Below are 19862 nucleotides of genomic sequence, written 5' to 3'. Positions count from 1 at the left end.
GCACCAAGTCTCAGCTCATTTAAATCAGGGTTGAAAACATTATTATTTGCTACAGCTTTTACTTAAAGTAAATGTATTTGCTCAATGGTTTTAATCATTCTAAATGCTAAATTATTGTCTTTTACTGGCTTCTGTTTTTAATTTTCCTTTAGTTGTATTTTATTTTTATTTTTCTATTCTCTTTCTTTCTTTCTTTGAAATGTGTGATTTTAATGTATTTTTATGCTTCTGTAAAGCACTTTGAATTGCCTAGTGTATGAATTGTGCTATACAAATAAATTTGCCTTGCCTAGTTCTGCAGCTTCGATTTCAGAACTTTCAATGTCTATCCCATCCATCTTCACCGTAACATAACACCAGAGCACTACAGTTTACCCTCACCACGCCCTGCACCATGCGTGTTTAGAAGCGTAACACTGAAAACAGTCCCGCCTGAAACAGTGTCGCGCGGTGCAGCATTGAACTGTGCACTGATAACAAGCGGAGTGGTCTCTCTCCTAATGATAATCCAAGATGGAGCCACACGAGTGGCAGCTTGTTACAGCAGCTCCATTCCTTTGTATTAGTGTGTTTTTGTGTCTTTGCCATGTTTTTCCCATCACTCTTTTCGCTCGATCATGCGTACATATGGATGTACAACTGGTGAGACTAGGGATCTGTTTTTTTCTACTTTGCAGATTACTTTCCTCAACTTCAGGAGATCCACTGAACTTCGGGTCCATTGTTTACACACAGTAACAGCTGATCACACAAGTAAAGACCAGAAATCCCAAAGGACATAAGGAGAAGGAGAAGGGGATGCAGGGCTAGGGCGAAGTGTTGGGACAAGAAAAGACGGTACAAACAATCCATACCATCTGTTATTATGGGAAACATGAGTTTCTCTCCCAAATAAGATAGAAGAGTAATGGCCCTAACCCAACTGCAGAGGGAGTACCGGGAGTGTAGCCTCATCTGTTTGACTGAAAGCTGATTAACAGACATTATACTGGACTCGCATGTTAAGCTGGACAATTTCCAACTGCTGAGAGCGGACAGGAAAGCGAAGGAGAGTGGCAAGAAAAAAGGTAGGGGCATAGTGATGTTTTTAAACAACAGGTAGTGTAACCCAAGGCACATCAGTGAAAAGAGCACCGCTGCACCAGAGACATTGCACTGTTAGCTGTTAGATGTGTTGTGCAGTCCACATGGGAAGGACATTGACAGTTTAATAACTTGCATTATTGACTACATTAACTTCTGTGTGGAAAACATTGTGCCTACAAAGATGGTACAATGTTTCCCAAGCACTGAATCTGGAGACCGAGACCTGTTTTTTTCAACAGACTTGATTCCACCCCCATCCACCTGAGCCCACACCTTAGGCCACAACTTCTCCACCCCCCCACCCCCCACCCCACATCCCCCCCAACATCCCTGAGACCAACAGCATCCTCTTCACACCACTTTACCCCCCTCCACTCCACTGCTCACACCACACTCACCTGCCCCCATGTCACTCAACGGGAGCCACCCCCCAGTCCACACCCTAGCCTCTCCATAACAACTGACAAGGTGAGACAGAAGCTAAGTAGGATGAAGGCGAGGAAGGCTACAGGCCCGGATGGCATCAACTCAACACTGCTCAGGGTGTGCGCAGATCAGCTCTGAGGGGTCCTCCTGCATATACAACATGTGCCTCAGTCTGGTGAGAGTTCCAACCATTTGGTAAACTTCCTGCGTGGTTCCAGTCCCAAAGACCACGCACCAAAGGGAGCCCAACCACTTCAGGCCAGTAGCCTTAACCTCCCACCTGATGAAGACCTGGGAGAGGATTATACTGAACCACCTCCATCATCTGATGGACAGCCCTACAGTTTGCATATCGTCCAAGCATCAGCATGGAGGATGCGGTCATCTACCTGCTCCATCGATCTCTTTCCAATCTGGATCATACTGGAAGCAGCGGTGAGGGTCATGTTCTTCGACTTCTCCAGTGCTTTCAACATGATCCAACCATCACTGCTCAGGGAGAAGCTGGAAGGAGCAGGCGTAGACTGCCACCTGGCTGCATGGACCATCGACTACCTCACAAGCAGACCACAGTATGTGAGGCTTCATGACTACCTGTCCAATGTGGTGGCAGCATGGGGGCTCCACAGGGAACAGTGCTCTCCCCATTTCTCTTTACCCTTTACACATCGGACTTCAGACTCAACAGCAAGAGCTGCAACATCCAAAAGTTCTCCGATGATATAGACATCGCTGAACGAGTATCAGAGTGGAACGAATTTGAATACAGGGAGGCTGTAACCAACTTCGCCCACTGGTGTGGAATGAACAACTGCACATAAACGCCAGCAAGACCAAGAAGATGGTAACTGATTTCTGAAGGAATATACTACAGACTACACCAGTGAACATCCAGGGCTTGGACATTGAGATTGTGGGGGATTACAAATACCTATGTGTTCATCTCATCAACAAACTGGACTGGACAAATAACACAGATGCCCTGTACAGGAGGGGCAAAAGTCATCCACACCTGTTAAGAATACTGAGGTCCTTTGGAGTATGTAGGACATTTTATTACTCTGTGGTGGCATCTGCAGTTTTCTATATAGTGGTCTGCTGTGGGAGCTCTGAGAGGGACAGAAAAAGACTTAAACTGGTCAGGTAGGAGCTGGCTCTGTCCTAGACTGCCCTCTGGACACCATCAAGGAGGTGGGTGAGAGGAGGATGTTAGCCAAGCTGACATCGATCATGGAGAACCCATCCCACCCCCTGCACGAGACGGTAGCAGCTCCTTCAGTAACAGACTGCTGCATTTAGTCTATAAGAAAGAACGCTAGCACAGTTCCTTTATTCCTGCATCTGTCAGACTGTTTAACTCCAGCATCATCTGATGTAGCACTGTGTTGATGCTGTCTTTCTCAATTCTACATCATACCCACTTTTTGTTTGCACTACTGTTTCAATGCTAATATATGCTCTAATGCTAATATCTGCTCACATTTATCCATTTAGACTTTTTTTTTTTTTTTAGACTTTATAGACTTTATTTATCCCACAATGGGGGTATTATTGAACTGTATTTTTTATAAACAGTATATATTGTGCATATACATAAATCCGGTACTTTTCAAGCAAAGGAGTATTTTTTTCAAGTACAATAGTATTCTCAAGAGCAATACAATACATATCATGTCAGTAGTTAGTTTTTCTCATTAGACTACTAACAACAGTACTTCTCTATGGCAGTAGAATTATTTGGCATTTACTATTTTTATAATCTGTAAAAATGTACATATACATGGTTATTTTTTTTCTATTCTGTATCTTGTAAACTTTTATATTTTTATTTTTTGACCTCTTATGCCACTGTGCTCTTATGCCACTGTGCCTGCTTTTGGTAACCTGCTGGCTGTAATGGCTGAACTTCCCCAGTGTGGGATCAATGAAGTCCAATTTTTTCAGCTTTTCTCGGTCAATTTCTTGCATTTTTCACTCTTATAACCAAAAACACTTGGTACTCAATAAAAGCTCTCCCTGGTTTCTTGGTTTGATAGACAATGCAAAAAAACAATGCAAAACATCAGCATTTTGATTCATCATTTCTATTTACATTTTACACAGCGTCCCTACTTTTTGGGAAACAGGGCTGTATTTCTGAACTGCTTTTTTGGAGGAACTACCTTGCAGGCTGGATCAAACAGTCTTGCATTGATTCTGGTGGACATAATTTTCTAAAACTTTATCAAGATCAAATAATGGTTGTATTTTATTGTCTACTGTTGTCTACTAATGCTGTTCTATATGTGTGCATTTATTAGAAGACGGCTGTGGTCAGCATTGCTTAGCTGTGCTTCTCCTTTTTGTTGCTTGCATGGCATGGTTACGACATCATGTTGCTTGTTTTTGCTGTGTTATTGCACTGAGAGTATAATTTTTTGTCACTCTTGTACAAGGCATCTTATCGCTCTCTTATCTCTTCATTATGTACACTTTATGACTTCATAACTATAGTGGAAAATTAGTCAGCTGGCTAACATGGGAACATTTAAAGAATAATAAAAGAAAGAAAGGAAGTTAATACAAAACAAAACATGGACATTGAACTTATGTAATGTAGTGGTGAGAGTTTGATTAAGGAGGTCTATTTCAGCGAGCCACTAATAACAGCTGACCTAATTTACATCATTTGTTGGTGTAGATTTTTTTCTCTTCGGTGAGTGGTGGGTGCTAATTTTGGACCCTGCCTTTGGTTACCACCTACCACCAGTAGGTAATGGCAAATGCAGTTTACTACTACAGGTCACATAATTAGGGGGCCTGCAAAACAAACTGTTGTTGTATTAATAAAGAACTCAGAGAATAATTGGCCTTTTTTCATCATTTTGTGAGCAACTGTGATCTGACTTCATGCTGTACATGGCATGAGCAGGTGTACACAGAGTGAATGCTCAGAGTGGCTACTCCCTCTTGTTCCATTACTCCCTGCAATATTTCGAACTGATCCACTGTCCAAAAATGCCCAAAATTACAGCTCTTGTTTTGGAGATGCATTTTGACAAACGTTAGCAGTCAGTATCAATCTTACTGGCAAACACATTGCATTTACTGTGACTACTTCATAATGAAAGCCAACTCCTGTTTCACCTGCTAAATGCTTTTAATGTGAAGCTGCAGCAGTAGGAAATGTTCAGTCATCATTAGCAGTTACTTAATGTGGCATTTTTTTTCTGGGAATGTCAGCGACACCCAGTTCTTAATGCTGCAAAGTGGAAGCGCTTTTAACACTAGGCCTTTAACTCCATCACCTCATTTGTCAATAGACATTTAACAGGCATTTATTTAAATAAAAATCTTCGATATTACTTAATTAAAATTATAGAATACAATAAAATAATTTTTACAATATGGTTAAGTTAAAATAACAAAAACTACTTGGCAATGGTTAGGGTAAGAATGTGGTCATGGTAAACAGTAAACATACTGTAAACACTAGCATAAAGTATGACAATATCTGAGGTGGTATCGCAATCCTGGAAATTAGACCAGTGGTACTGTGCTGCAAAGTACAAGGCATAAAGTACCTCAGGAGATGGCCAAATAAAATGAAAGACTTCTTTAACAGCAGTTGTAAAAAACTCAAAAAACTTCCAGCGCATAATGTACGAGTCCAAACCAAACCAGAAACTTACCCTCTATGCTCTTTGTAGGCTGTGTTGGGACATGTCTTATTTCATTTTCTGGACTCTCTTCTGCCTCCTTCGCCTTTTTCTCTGACTTGGCTTTGGACACCTTGACTTGTTTTTCCATCATAGAGGGAGGCTGCACCAACTCCATCTAAACAATAGAAACAGTGGCCATTTTTGTTTGTACAGAGCCACATATCACAATCACTTACGTAAAAAGTCTGTGAAGAGATGGAACAAAGTACAAAAACATTTTATGTATTTCAAATTCAAAATTCAAAGCATGGATGTCCTGCTGTCATTAACAGCTGATATTTAGGTGTTAATAACCTGCCATCAGAGACATGGTATAGAGAAGAGAAATAACTGATTTGTTACCATCGGACCTTGCTGAATTTCGTCAGCACAGAGCCGATCATGGACTTTATCAAATCATTTTCACACCGGTATGGAGGGAAATGCTTTACTGTAGAGGAGCAGGCTGAGGTGGAAAAAAACACAAAGACTACAGTAAAGAAACACAATAGACTACTTGCTCTTGTGGGAATTATTCTGTAGATAAGGAGCATGGTCCTGACCTGCTCAATATGGAATGTGACCTGAGACAACTTCTGTTGTGATTTGGTAACACGTGAATAAAACTGAAAACTAACTGCATTAAGAAGGGACTGTCTTTTCATTTGCTTTATTTTAGCCAATACCGATCCATTAAAGGCCCCATATTACAAAGCTTTTTCAACAAGTTAGCATAAGTCTACGAGTTCCACAAAACATGTTTTTGAAGCATGTCACGGTGAAGCAGCGGGTAGTGCGCGTGCCTCACAGCAAGAAGGTTGCCAGTTCGATCCCCGGGCTGGGCCTTTCTGTGTGAAGTTTGCATGTTCTTCCCGTGCATGCGTGGGTTCTCTCCGGGTTCAGCTTCCTCCCACAGACCAAAAAACATGCTCATTAGGTTAACTGGTGACTCCATAATTGCCCCTAGGTGTGAGTGTGAGTGTGAATGGTTGTTTGTCTTGTGTGTTGCCCTGCGACCTGGCGACCGGTCCAGGGTGCACCCCGCCTCTCGCCCGTTGACAGCTGGCATAGGCTCCAGCCCCCCCGCAACCCCGAAAGGGATAGGCGGTATAAAAAATGGATGGATGGATGTTTTTGAAGCTGTTTGCTGGAAATAGCTTTTAGGAAAAGATTCTCGGCTACTTCTATTTCCCTCTGTTTCAGTCCCTTTCAGAATGTGCTGTTTCAGGTAAGTGACACTGGTCGGGGGAGAAAGACAGAGAGCAAAGAGAGACAGGGCTACGTTGGGTTGGTTTAAGGACTCTAACCGAGGTATGGATTGTTTTTTGTTTTGGGGTATGACCTGTGCCTATGTATCATCGCAAACGGGACCTGGACATATCTGGTGAGATGGCATAGTTTTTTATACTGATCAGAGGTACGGCACTTGTCACTTACCTGCCTCTATAAGCAGAGTTTTTTGTTCTTTTCTTTTGACTTGGGCTTCTGGGGGGAAATCAATATTTCATGGGACTGATTTACTGATATGAACATACTGAAGAAACCTTAAAGATCTCTGAACTGGGTGTATGTGTTCACAGTCAATATGTATTTGATCACCCTGTGATTTTGCAAGTTCTCCCACTTAGAAATCATGGAGGGGTCTAAAATTTTCATCGTAGGTGCATTTCCACTGTGAGAGACAGAATCTAAAAAAAATCCAGAAATCACATTGTATGATTTTTTTTAACAATTTATTTGTATATTACTGTGTCAAATAAGTATTTGATCACTTGCTTATCAGACAGATTTCTGACCCGCAAAGACCTGCTATGCTTCTTTTACACAGTCCAACTCCACTCTGCTCATGATTCTAATTTAGTAACACCTGTGTGAGGACGTTAGCTTTCATAAAGGCATCCCACAATCAGTCAAAAGTCTAACTACCAACATGGGCAAAACCAAAGAGCTGTCAAAAGACACAAGAGACAAAATTGTAGCCCTTCACAAAGCTGGAAAGGGCTATGAGGCAATTGCCAAGCAGCTTGGTGAGAAAAGAACAACTGTTGGAGCAACTGTCAGAAAATGGAAGAGGCTAATGATGACTGTCAATGTCCCTCGGACTGGGGCCCCACGCAAGATCTCATCTCGTGGGGTATCAATGATGCTAAGGAAGGTGAAGAATCAGCCCATGACTACACGGGAGGAGCTGGTCAATGACCTGAAGAGGGCTGGGACCACCGTTTCCAAGGCTACTATCAGTAATACACTAAGAAGTCATGGTTTAAAATCATGCAGTGCACAGAACGTTCCCCTGCTGAAGTCAGCCCATGTCAAGGCCCATCTGAAGTTTGTCAATGACCATCTGGATGATCTAGAGGAGTCATGGAAGAAAGTCATGTGGTCAGATGAGACCAAAATAGAACTTTTTGGTCTTAACTCCATTCGCTGTGTTTGGAGGAGGAAGAAGGAGGAGTATCATCCCAAGAACACCATACCTACAGTGAAGCATGGGGGTGGAAGCATCATGCTCTGGGGGTGTTTTTCTGCACAGGGGACAGGACGACTGCACTGTATTAAGAAGAGGATGAACAGGGCCGTGTATTGTGAGATATTGGGCAAAAACCTCCTTCCCTCAGTCAGAGCGTTGAAGATAGGTCGTGGCTGGGTCTTCCAACATGACGATGACCCGAAGCACACAGCCAGGAAAACCAAGGAGTGTCTCCGTAAGAAGCATATCAAGGTTCTGGAGTGGCCTAGCCAGTCTCCAGACCTAAATCCAATAGAAAATCTTTGGAGGGAGCTGAAACTCTGTGTTGCTCAGCAACAGCCCCGAAACCTGACAGATCTAGAGAAGATCTGTATGGAGGAGTGGGCCAAAATCCCTGCTGCAGTGTGTGCAAACCTGGTCTATAACCTGGTCTAAGAACTATAGGAACCATTTGACCTCTGTAATTGTTAACAAAGGCTTCTGTACCAAATATTAAAATTGTTTGACTCAAGTGATCAAATACTTATTTGACACAGTAATATACAAATAAATTGTTAAAAAAAAATCATACAATGTGATTTCTGGATTATTTTTAGATTCTGTCTCTCACAGTGGAAATGCACCTATGATGAAAATTTTAGACCCCTCCATGATTTCTAAGTGGGAGAACTTGCAAAATCACAGGGTGATCAAATACTTATTGACCTCACTGTATGTTGTTTTTAAATTGTTTATAGGTGACTGCACCACGCTGTCTTTGTCTAAGCCCTCCCGCAGTGGCACAATTTAAGTTTGTTAATTAATAAATTCTGGGAATCAGAAGTTTATGAAGCACTTTCGGTAATTAATAATTTCAACATTAATTTTGGTTGTGGTTTGGTTCATGTTTGTACTTTCAATTTATGAGTATAACTTAATCATTCTCTGGGGGTGGCCTAACTTACGCACATCCAATCCGCCAATATTCAGATGTGCTGGCCAATGACGTCATTGGCCACACCGAATTTGACTGGCTCATCTGGAAACTGCAGGCAGGGTACTTTCAGAAATCTGCATCTCACTCAAAATAGCATGGACGGTCTTATTTCACAGATTGTATGCACGTGGCAGCACCAGAGAGCCAAAATAACACCCCAAATCCCAGAAAAAGTGACTTTTTCATAATATAGGACCTTTAAAAGATGCCTGAATCAGCCCTGATACTAATTCTTAGGACTGGCCAGAGACATCTGTGTTTCAGAGTAATTGGATTTATTTCCCAGCTCTGTTTATGAGTGGATTTTCTCTTTCACATCCTGTTGTAGTCTCTATCTCTACCCTACCCTATCCAGTCTTATGAAGACAAGAATTAAGCTAGTCTTAGCACATTGTCAAAACATGCTGTGAATCCATCTTGACCTGTTTCTTCATGGGAGGGCCGCCATCTTGAGAAGCAGGTCCCAAAGCCAGACCCAACAGCCAGTCAGAGTATGGAACATTGTTCTCCACAGCTGCTCTGAATTTAGGGTCCCATTTGGCATAGAGTATTGTTCCTCCAATGCCTCCGCTTACTGTCATCAGGCCAGCAGCAACCACTTTAGCAGCACCACTATGGTTGAAGAGGACAGCAAAGGACAGACATGAATTTTATGTCAACACTGTTGATGTTTCCTCCAGAATGACAGTGTAATTGTGGGGGTTGGAGACTTTCTTCATCAGTAGGATGTTTTATAATGTCACCAAAAAAGACAACTCTTACTAACAAGCTTTAAAATAAAAAAATTAATATGTGCTGGCCAGTGTTGATATTGTGGAAGGCCACCAATGTATAGGAAAACCTATGTCAATATGTGGTTTGACAACTGTTCAATCTTTTGGGGTTTTTTGTCTTTTTGTTCTCGTTAAGGTCCATGTCCTTTTTCCTATGCAAGTACAATGAGCACACTGTTTAAACTGGAGTGAAATTCCTTATATGTGAACACATCCTTGGTCAATAAAGCCGATTCTGATTCTGATAATGTCTTGCTATCACTGAGAGGGTTGAATGTAATGTGCAAACCCCCCATTTGACTCACTTGAAATTTTGCACAATTCATCTCTATACAGTGTGTGTGTGTGTGTGTGTGTGTGTGTGTGTGTGTGTGTGTGTGTTACCTGGTCTCTCCTGCTGTGTAGTGCCGGCAGTGCTGCAGATTGGTTAGACGGGTTCTGCCGAAGGTCTTCTGAACAGCAGGTCAATAAGAGAAAATCAATATTCGACAGATAGCTCGTTCATGCATTGTTACTGTTCGACCTTCAATGTCTAAAATTATTATTGTTATCACTACCTGATGTATTTTGCATTTTTAAATTGCATGATGACTTTAAAATACTATTTTAGAGGTTGAATGATAGAATTAAGAGCATTTATTACCAGGCATGCCGCGATGATGTTTTTTGCCACTGATACCGATTGCAATCGTCTATGCACCAGCATCAGCAGATACAGCTCATTTACAGATAGAGTAACAGTAACAACAGTTTCTTCCCACGTGCTGTCACCCTGATGAACAGTTAGTCATGCAGTGACACTAACCCTCTGACACCAAAATATCCACTTACAGGCCAATCATAATCCATAAACATTTTTAACATGTACATTCACCACTTACTCGCACTGTCAACATAAATACCTGCAATGTTTAAATGTCACTTCTTGTATATAATTTGTTTTTGCATATGTAGTTTTTCGTTCAGTCTTTGGGCTTTTTTAATCTTTTGTCCTCACTGAGCTGCATGTCCTTTTTTTCCTACAACTTCAAAATTTCACAAGATGTAATGGTATTGCACCAGATGAAACAGATAACGTGAGCATATATTAGCATTGATAATTAGTGCAAAACACAAACAAGCATCAGGTTTATGATTGTTGAATCGGGAAAGACAGCATCAACACAGTGCTGCATTACATGATGCTGTAATATGTATGTAAATGTACTTCATAGACATGGCTCATGGTACGCTGAGTGTTGTTGCTATATGATATACCTTGGGTTTTACGCCAAATAAATGCTATTGAGATGCCCAATATGAAGAAGATAAATCTTAAAAAAAAAAAAAACATCGAGCGTTAGCAATATTTGAAAAAGTTAACAAGAAATGAATAATGAGAAATACAATGAAGACACAGAATGGCTTTTGCGAGATCGTAGATGGGCGTTTGGCCTGACCTCGCCACTATTGTTAAAACATAGCGTTAGCTCAACTCGTTTGCTAGCTAAAGGTTAAAATGGCATTAGCCATCTGTCACTGGAAGCTAACGACCTAGCACTAATATTATCACGCTTTTCTTCTGACATCAAAATAAAGAGTCGCGTTAATTCTAAACTTTAACGATTGGTAGCATATTATGGCTAACAATCCAAACTTATTACAATTCTCTTTGACACTTTGAGGCAGGCTGTCGGTCACTGAATGACAACAAGCTAATGCCAATGTGGTCGCTTTGCTCTCCAGCTGTGGTTTATATCTAAGACACAAGTCTTACCCGAGCATTAGCTCCTCTTAGAAAAGCCCTCAGCATGGTTCTCAATCACTTTTATCAAACCCTAATCAATTTAACTCTCACAGTTACTCAGCAGTATCTCCTTCCTTCTCTCCTGCCTCTCGTTTTCTAGTTCCGTCTCCCTCTTCTTCTTTGTAATGTTGGTATCTTAAACGCTTGTTTGCGCAATACTGCCTCCCTACTCAGAAATTGAAATAAACGCAGGCGTCTCTAAACTGAAGACACCATGCGCATGGCGCGCGCACCTTTGGTAATGAGATTAACGGATATCAAAATAGACACTAGAATAGAAGTAAAACTGAAGTTCAGGTAGAGGTAAATGGAAGCTTAATTTACAGGGCTAGTTATCATAAATTTAATAGTATACATGGAGCAATGATGAGTTGAGTGCTTCCACTGTAAAGCCATGACTGGTAACAAAGTTTACATACTGATTAAGCTCAGCGGCTGCTTGTGTCAAATAATCAATGGCACTGGAAAGCCACATTGAGTATTAATTCAGCAAAGTTTTGGTCATAAAGACAATGAGACATTCAAGTTTGTTTTATTTGAAATTCTTCATCATGAAAGAAACAACAATATGAAAGACAGTAACATTTGGATAAAAAACAACCAATGTAAAAACAAACAGCCCAATATAAATGAAGTAATGCTCATTAGTACATACTTGAAAATAATCCTGTCAATATGAATCATTAAAAGTAAAATACTTTGCCTTTGGTTTGCCTGTCTCCTTTAAACTGTTTAGAGAGCCCTTTCATTACAGTCAGTTTCTATGTATTCTTACATTCTAAAAAGCAATTATGTAATCTATCAATTGCATATGAGTGATGCCTGCTAGACCAGGCCACATATCAGTGCTGATTGAATGGAAAATCTTGTCATAAAAGAGGACTCCCTGAGTAGATTAACTGCTACCTGGAGCAGAGTCATTCTGGGTAACATTAAGGGTGGGGTGAACCATTTGAGATGTGTGTGTACATGTTATTGGAGATTCTTGGAGAGAGCCAATGGTGCGCTATGCCATGTCACGCTCTGCTGTGCTTTCTGTCTTCTGCACTTTAATTGGAGTCCCCAGACAGTCTTCACCCTAAGCAAGAGAGCACAAGTAACCGAGTTCAATAAAGAAGTGTCTTTTCCTCTGCTTTCCGTGAGAATGTCCACTTCAGGTAATTTTCTGCATTTCATGTCTCAAACAACAGATTTACTATAATAAAATATACAACAGATGGAAAGACTGCACATTGTATGTGTACGTTCTCTCATTCATTTCTCTGCAATTCTTCATAATGAAGTTTTCATTATTTGCTGCAATATAATATTTCACTGGGTAAATTACATATTCATCTAATTCAGGTCAACACAGGATTTCTTTATGGTTAACTTTGCAATAATGATCTTTCTGGGAATTTCGTACTCAATCTAGACAAACTGGAGACAAAGCTTTGAGTTTTTTAGAGTTACGTTACTGAGTTGACCTTAAAAGCAGTTGTCGATTTCCACATAAAATAATTATTTGTTATGTAATGTTTGGAATGTGGGCGGCATGGTGGAGCAGCAGGTAGTGCGTGTGCCTCACAGCAAGAAGGTCGCCGGCTCGATCCCCGGGTAGGACAGGGACTTTCTGTGTGAAGTTTGCATGTTCTTCCCGTGCATGTGTGGGTTATCTCCGGGTACTCTGGCTTCCTCCCACAGACCAAAAACATGCTCATTAGGTTAATTGGTGACTCTAAAATTGTCCTTAGGTGTGAATGTGAGTGTGAATGGTTGTTTGTCTGTATATGTTGCCCTGCGATCGACTGGTGACCGGTTCAGGGTGTACCCTGCCTCTCACCCATTGACAGCTGGGATAGGCTCCAGCCCCCCCGCAACCCCGAAAAAGGATAGTCAGGTATAGACAATGGATGGATGGGTGGATGTTCGGAATGTGGAAAAATCAATGTCCATAGATGTTAAGGGTGTAACAATACATGTATTTGTATTGAAGCATTTCGGTACGTGACGTTCGGTTCGGTACAGGGCTGTGCACGGGTGAGTTCACAGGCTGGAAATTTTGGGGGGTTTTTTTGGGTCACGGGCCGGAAGTTGCGTGTGTTTACGTTCTGCTGCTAACATGTGCAGCTACACCTGCAGCCCGTGCGCATGATGGCTACTGCTAGCAGTAAACCGGAGCTTGAAGACCCTCCCCTGTCACTAAAGTCTCCTGCTTGGGAACACTTCAGCTTCCTGGTTAAATATTGTAACAGAGAAAGACGGGTGGATAAAACGAGGGCCGACACTGTTCAGCTGAGATCGGGTATGTCTCCAGCAACATGACAAACATGCTAACTCAACTAAAACGGCACCACCCGAGTGTTAATATCAATGCTACAAGAAGAAAAACCAACATAGTGCAAACGCAGCTGGCCTCGGCATTCAAGCAGCCTCTCCCTGGCAATTCAGACTGGGCCAAAGCTATAACAAGAGCCATTGGAGTTTTTATAGCAGCGGATCTAAGACCATATTCAGTTTTTGAAAATCCTGGTTTTAAACACATGGTCAAGGTGATTGAGCCCCAGTATGAAGTTCCCACTCGTCCGCACTTCAGCCAGAAAATAATTCCACAACTTTATGAACAAGCTAAATCTTCTGTTGTCCAAGACTTGTCAAAAGCATGTGCAGTAGCACTCACAACTCACAACAGTGACCCAAGTCAAGGCTGCCATCAGAGAAAACCTGGAGGACAGATACTCCTCTTGTCAGGACTTCCTCCACAAATGCCCAGCACCTGACCCGAGGTTTAAACCTCTTACTCATGTGGATGATGCCTGCCATGACAGGATCCACAACAGCCTTGTCACAGAGATTGTGGCCATGGAAAGAGAGGTATTGTAATAATTTTATAATAATAATATAATAATTTTATGTGCATATATTGTCTTTTTCATTGATAATTTTGAAACAACAAATTGCTTGTGTCACTAATATTTACTTTATCCATCCATCCATTATCTTCCGCTTATCCGGGGCCGGGTTGCGGGGGGAGCAGTCTGAGCAGGGACGCCCAGACTATATATTTACTTTACTTAATAATATTTATTACTTTTTTTGTATTTTATTTTACAGAGTGAGGAGGCAAAAGGGACAACAGCAGCTGCTTCATCCCCAGAGACAGGACACCCAGCTGCTACTCTGCAGCTGGTGAAGGAGGAGGTTGCTGCATAAAAGGCAGTGAGTTGTATTTCAGTACACTCTGACCCACTTCTATGGTGGAAGGCCAATGAGGCCATATATCCCCTAACTGCAAAGTTAGCAAGGCGCTATCTTGCCATACCCGCTACCTCTGTCCTTAGCGAGAGGGTATTTTCAACCGCTGGGGACATTGTGACTGCCAGCAGATCTGCACTTACCGCTGACAATGTGGACAAGTTAATTTTTCTGGCAAAAAATATGAAGGTTGAGTAAAACTGAACAGGGCTTCATGCTGGAACTGTTATTGCTGCACTTTACTTGTTGAAAAGTTTGGTTAAACGCTGTTTACAAGGAATTTATTTTTTTAATAATATTTCATACATTTGTTGTTTATTTGAGTATTTTATTTAACTTATTACCAGGCAGCACTTTGCATTTATTTCATTTTCCTGTTTGTATAAAACAGTAAGTTGTTACAGTAATTTGTTGTTTACAAATAATAAACACCCAAATGAACAACAAGAAAATTCTCAAAACCGAGGTACGTATCGAACCGAGATTTTTGTGTATTGTTACACCCCTAATAGATGTTGAATTCTATATTTGTTGATAAACAATGCAGGAATTTTTCCATGTTCAGCTGACTCGTGCTCTGATGAAAAGACTCTTACCCTATTGGACGTTTATCAAATAATATATTACTAAATAATTTTACAATGACACTTATTTAGTGGGAGATTGCTACAGAATTATCGACATGGACTCATCAGACAAAGTGTTTTAAAATTACTAAAATTTTAGCACTAATCATTTCTGCTACTTCAAAATGTAGAAAACATAAATAGATTTCTAAGGGTTTTAATATTAAACCTCAACCCTATGTCTACTTTGTCCCCTGCAGACACAAACAAGTGTTGTTTGATTTTTAGCTTCAGATATGGTGTGATGCAATTCTACTTAACAGTCAAACTCACCTCCAATGAAAGCCTGCGTACGGTGAGAGAGGCTGGGGAGTTCTGGGAGTCTGACAAAGTTGGGAAGTCCAGCTCAATGTCCATTACATCATCCATACCCAACTCCTCACTGCAGGCACAAATGGACAAAATGACAAAACACATAAACATGATGAACAGTGGACTGATATTGGACAGACTGTGTATAGGATCTGGTCTCTACAGGCCTCAGGGGACTTGTATCTTGTTCAAGGCCAAACATCTTCTTACATGTTATTGAGGACTTTGTCTTGGCCATCCTTTGCTGGGGGGTCCCAGGCATGGAGCTTGACCTTCCACAGTTTAATTTGCTGGTCCCAGGAGCGACGGCTGTACTTCCTGAACTTATTGGGAGTCTTTGGGTGAACACCTGGCTGACGCATGTGTCTGGAAAAGAAAGGAGGAAAAGAAATACAATGGAAACCAAAACGTAAACATGTCATTTATTTGTTGTAAAACATTACTTATTCGTATTGATTGTATTAACACATTACTCTTTTGAGCGAGATGCAATAGTGCCAGCACATCAACTTTCATTTATTTCTCCTACAGAACAGAAATCTCTCTGCCTCTGCACAAGAGCAGAGGAGAATTGTAAACACTCGACCATGTAGAGACAGAAATGACATGCCGTCGCGCAAATTAGATAACACAAGGCTATTTAGTTTGTTTAATAAAAGGACATGGTATAGACCTGTTCTATAGGAAAGGTATCCTTAAATGACTTCTGTTATGATCTGGCGCGATACAAAAAATAAAATTAAATAAAATTAACTCTATGTGTGTGTGTGTGTGTGTGTGTGTGTGTGTGTGTGTGTGTGTGCGCGCGCGCGCACGCATAGACCTACTTTGGAACTTCTTTAACGTATCGGTCGTAGGCCAGTGTATTCTTGCCATAGTTTATCTGTTTCTGTCGTCGTAGTAACACAGCCTCATCAGTCTCCATGCTCTCTCCCTCTTTGGAGTCACAGCTGCGGTAGACAGACAGGCTTACCCCCCATTCACACAAATAGACTTATACAATAAAGATGCTACAGGCTCTGATTAATTGTGAATGGAACATCTAAATATCAGATGTAATGCATTTTATAGCATGTTGGCCTGTGTTCAGAAGACTGTTTTATCAACCAATTAATATTCTGAGTTTAATGGTCATGAATAGACATGGTGACATACCTCCCAGAAGAGCCAGAGGAGGTCTTTCTCTCTCTCTGGGTGACTTCTGCACCCAGTATCCTTCTCCTGTAACTAACCACAGAATCAGTGAAGTTGGCACTCAGGGAAGAGGGTGCTTAGAATCAGAGATAAAACCAATGAAATAAAGGCAGAGTTTGGTTACCGCTGCATGTCTCTGTGTACATCTCTCCTCATCTCATCATCCTCCACCTGGCTGCCCCAGTCAGCCTGTCTACCACAGCGAGACACTGGGCCTGTGCTCTCTGGAGTGGTGAAACTAAAATACACAAGGGGTACATACCAGAGTAAACATAATGAGGGGAATGTAAAGTTACTGTTGTCATGGTGCAAGCAGATGTTGTTGTGGCTACCCACAGGCCTGTGATCAGCATGTTAACCCAGGGATTCAAAAATGTGCAAAAACACTGCCTACAGTAGCCTGTAAGAATGCACCAAGTTAACTCAGTTTAAGAGTTTTTATTGATAATACTCGTTCATTATTTCCAAAAATGCTTTTTCTTCAGAGATGGACAGATGATACCAAAGCTTTAAACTCCAAACTACCACTTCAATCCATTCTTCTTGTATCAAATAAAAAATACCATATGACTAATGACGACAAGCTTGAAATGTTCCTGATGCTGCAGAAGGCACTGAGTTAGACAGTTCTTAAGCCTTTTCAGTTTAACTATGTGATTGGCACATTACTGGGATAAAAAGAGAGGATAATAATTAAGATAAATGGTGATGTATCCTAGAAATACCTAATCAGAATTATGAGAGCATTCCCACATAATATAAAGCAGTAATGTAATTAAATTTATACCCATCTTAAAATGCATGTGCATGGTGGACACTAGGCCTGAACTATACTAATAAGGTACATCCATATTTTGAGTCAAAATTTTTTTTTTCTATTTAGGCTTTTTGGACAATGCATCTATTAATTAGTTCACAGTAACACGCTAAACAATAACAGTTAGATTTTACGCCCACTTCTTAGTGAGAGTAAAGAGACGTAACATAGAAAATGCAGGCTTCTTAGCCTTTCAATGGACATGTGAGCTTCAGCCCCAGCCTTGAAGGGCTGCTTAAAGTTTTTCATCCACCTGTCACTGTGTACAATTGTATGTAGATTTATTTAAAAAGATGGCTCACTTGCACATATAAATGTAAATATACTTCTCTCTTACCTGTCATGTCTACTGTCAGAGTGGCCACTGGTTTCCCTATCATGACTGTGTGTCTCTCTGTTGGCCCGCAGGCTTCCATCAATCCCTCTCTTCCTGCAGTGGGACCACCGAGAAGGGCCATAGCTCCAAGGCAGAGAAGACACAATTAAGAATTGTATTTAAACATACACACATACAAGCATATGTTCAACTTCATTTTTACAGATCTTCACCACAGGCATATCTGAAGAGAAGATTTCTACCTGTCTCAAACAATCAACACAGTACTAAGTTAGGCAATACACACCAAAATGTGCCTTGTTACTTAATGCATCAAATGCAGAGCTGACTTGCAGACTGCATGCAGCCTCTATGTTTAATTAGTATTAGTATTTAATGGTGACGCTTTTGAATCAAAACAAAGATGGTAGCTCGTCGGCTACCTGGAGAGGAAATGCAGTCGCAAATTAGGAAAAGGAAAAAGTTAAAAATCTTTGTTATGGTGTAACGTTAGCGGACGGAGTATTTATTTAATCCAGATAGTTTCTTTGAGGATTCTGAAAAGAAAGCTAGAACAGTGGTTTAAGTGTGAGCTTTTGGGTTTCGCTAACATCACCGGTTGATTAACGTTATCCTTTAAAGAAAACGAAAGTGACCTTTGTGACTCGAAAGTAACGTCATGTTAATACACGAGGCATAATTCTAGTAAATAAACCAGCTTTCCTTCGTTTAATGGAATATAAACAATTCGTTAAAAAGTACTACTTCCTATTTCCGAATGTTCTGATCGTCTATTCATCCATCATATACCTACCTATCCAACCCTGTATACGGAATGTTTTAGGGTCGCGAGTAACTACAGACAGTCGTTTCCCACTGGGTTTACTGTTCATGTTATATACAACATTAGTCATCTTATCAACGTGATTAAATAACCATAGAGCAATCTGCACAAATTATAATTCAAGCGGCAAGTACTTGATCTGTTTTACTCGACATTACAGTTTACCGCCTCTTTCTCTGCCTTTCCAGACATGCCACGAACAACTGAACAGGTTGTGTGCGTCCCAGTGTTAGGAGTGGCCCGTCACTATAAACTAAGTATTAAAGTTATAGCTACCACAGGAAAGGTGTAGGATCAGCGTTCGCTTATATTAGTCAATCATACGTTGCCAGCAGATGTGTTTTGCAACAAGCTAAACATCTAGAGAAGTATATTTCGAAGCAAGCATTTCAGCTGAACATAATGCCCTCCATTGAGTGGATGAAGACAATGAAATCTCGTCATAACGATTATTTGAGTAGCGTTAGGTGAAACTACAAAATTAAACACGTACCGGTTGTCATGTTCGCTGTTGTGAGATTCGTATCTTCTGCCTCCTGCCCAGTCACACATTTTCTTCATAATATCTGTCAAGGTAAATTATTTCTGTGTTCAACAAAGACGCTTTACAGCAGGTTCCCAAAAGATACCCGCCAACACTGAAAGACGCGCGACCCCAAACAGTCGAAGAAGTCACATGGCCGGAAAAGGTGGCTGTACATCTCCGGGTTGCGGTAGAATAGAATCTTCAGTTTCCGATCTAAGAGAAATGACCCGGAAGTATATCTATATACTTTTTTTTTTAATGCTTTATTGAAAAAGGTACAAAAATAACCAAGTATGGCAACTTTCATTAAACAAACATTGCAATCGTATAAAGAGGTTGCCAAGGGAACAACAACTTAGCATTGAGGTAGAATTAAGGTAAACATATTATTAAAAGAATAAAATTAAAAGAATACAGTAAAATAACAAGCCAATAAACATTGATATCAGGGGAATTCAAATTAATTTCAGCTATTCAATTCAGTGGGGAAATTAAAATATCATATAATTTCTGTGCTTTTATACTTTTAAGAAGGTTTAAAGACTTCGTGTACGTTTTAAATTCATTCAGGAAGACAATAAATTTGAGGGATGATTTCAGTGCTCTATTCTTGTGGATAAAGAATTTTGCTAGACATAGAATTACATTACAACAGAGTTCATCATTTTTGTTTTGCAAGATCATACGAAAAGTTATATCATCTCTAGATATAGAAGCTGGAAACAATGGAATTTTTTGTTTGATCCATTTGTGAATTTTAACTTAGAATGTTTGTACTATATCACAAGAGAAAAAT

At 40.6% G+C, this 19862-nt stretch overlaps 2 protein-coding genes across 5 annotated transcripts in view; both read right to left on the bottom strand.

Annotated features, from left to right (window-relative positions):
* The window catches only part of immt (inner membrane protein, mitochondrial (mitofilin)), a 39198-nt gene extending 27841 nt beyond the window's left edge, over positions 1–11357 (bottom strand). For 2 of the 3 annotated variants that reach the window (XM_070962723.1, XM_070962725.1), the window contains exons 1-4: positions 11168–11357; positions 9796–9863; positions 9061–9250; positions 5184–5328 (exon numbers count right to left, since the gene is read on the bottom strand). In XM_070962723.1, the coding sequence (XP_070818824.1) occupies positions 5184–5328; positions 9061–9250; positions 9796–9863; positions 11168–11203 (439 nt within the window). In that variant the 5' untranslated portion in view covers positions 11204–11357. The remainder of the gene's footprint in view (positions 1–5183; positions 5329–9060; positions 9251–9795; positions 9864–11167) is intronic. The other variant, XM_070962724.1, reaches the window with a different exon arrangement.
* A 356-nt stretch (positions 11358–11713) lies between these two features.
* Positions 11714–19239, bottom strand: slbp (stem-loop histone mRNA binding protein). Of its 2 annotated transcripts, none has more exons than XM_070962586.1 (8): positions 19034–19239; positions 17718–17840; positions 16688–16801; positions 16525–16596; positions 16197–16319; positions 15580–15735; positions 15331–15439; positions 11714–12275 (listed from the first exon to the last, which is right to left on the bottom strand). In XM_070962586.1, exons 1-8 carry the CDS (start codon positions 19099–19101, stop codon positions 12204–12206), a joined length of 837 nt encoding a protein of 278 aa, XP_070818687.1. In that variant the 5' UTR covers positions 19102–19239; the 3' UTR covers positions 11714–12203. The 2 variants fall into 2 exon arrangements, with proteins under 2 accessions (XP_070818687.1, XP_070818688.1); XM_070962587.1 differs by having other exon boundaries at positions 16525–16590.
* Positions 19240–19862: the final 623 nt, after the last annotated feature.

This window comes from Chaetodon trifascialis, chromosome 5 (genome assembly GCF_039877785.1).
Source record: "Chaetodon trifascialis isolate fChaTrf1 chromosome 5, fChaTrf1.hap1, whole genome shotgun sequence".
Lineage (NCBI taxonomy): Eukaryota > Metazoa > Chordata > Actinopteri > Chaetodontiformes > Chaetodontidae > Chaetodon > Chaetodon trifascialis.
The sequence above is the reverse complement of the archived record's forward strand: the minus strand, read 5'-3'. Positions and strand labels throughout refer to the sequence as shown.

Excerpts from the sequence above, each read along its gene's own strand:
- slbp (XM_070962586.1), bottom strand. The coding sequence starts at position 19,101 with ATGAAGAAAATGTGTGACTGGGCAGGAGGCAGAAGATACGAATCTCAC. Across the intron at positions 15,440-15,579 it reads GACAAAGTCCTCAATAACAT|TGAGGAGTTGGGTATGGATG; the intron begins GTAAGAAGATGT and ends TTGTGCCTGCAG. Across the intron at positions 12,276-15,330 it reads TACGCAGGCTTTCATTGGAG|GGTGAAGACTGTCTGGGGAC; the intron begins GTGAGTTTGACT and ends TCTCTTGCTTAG.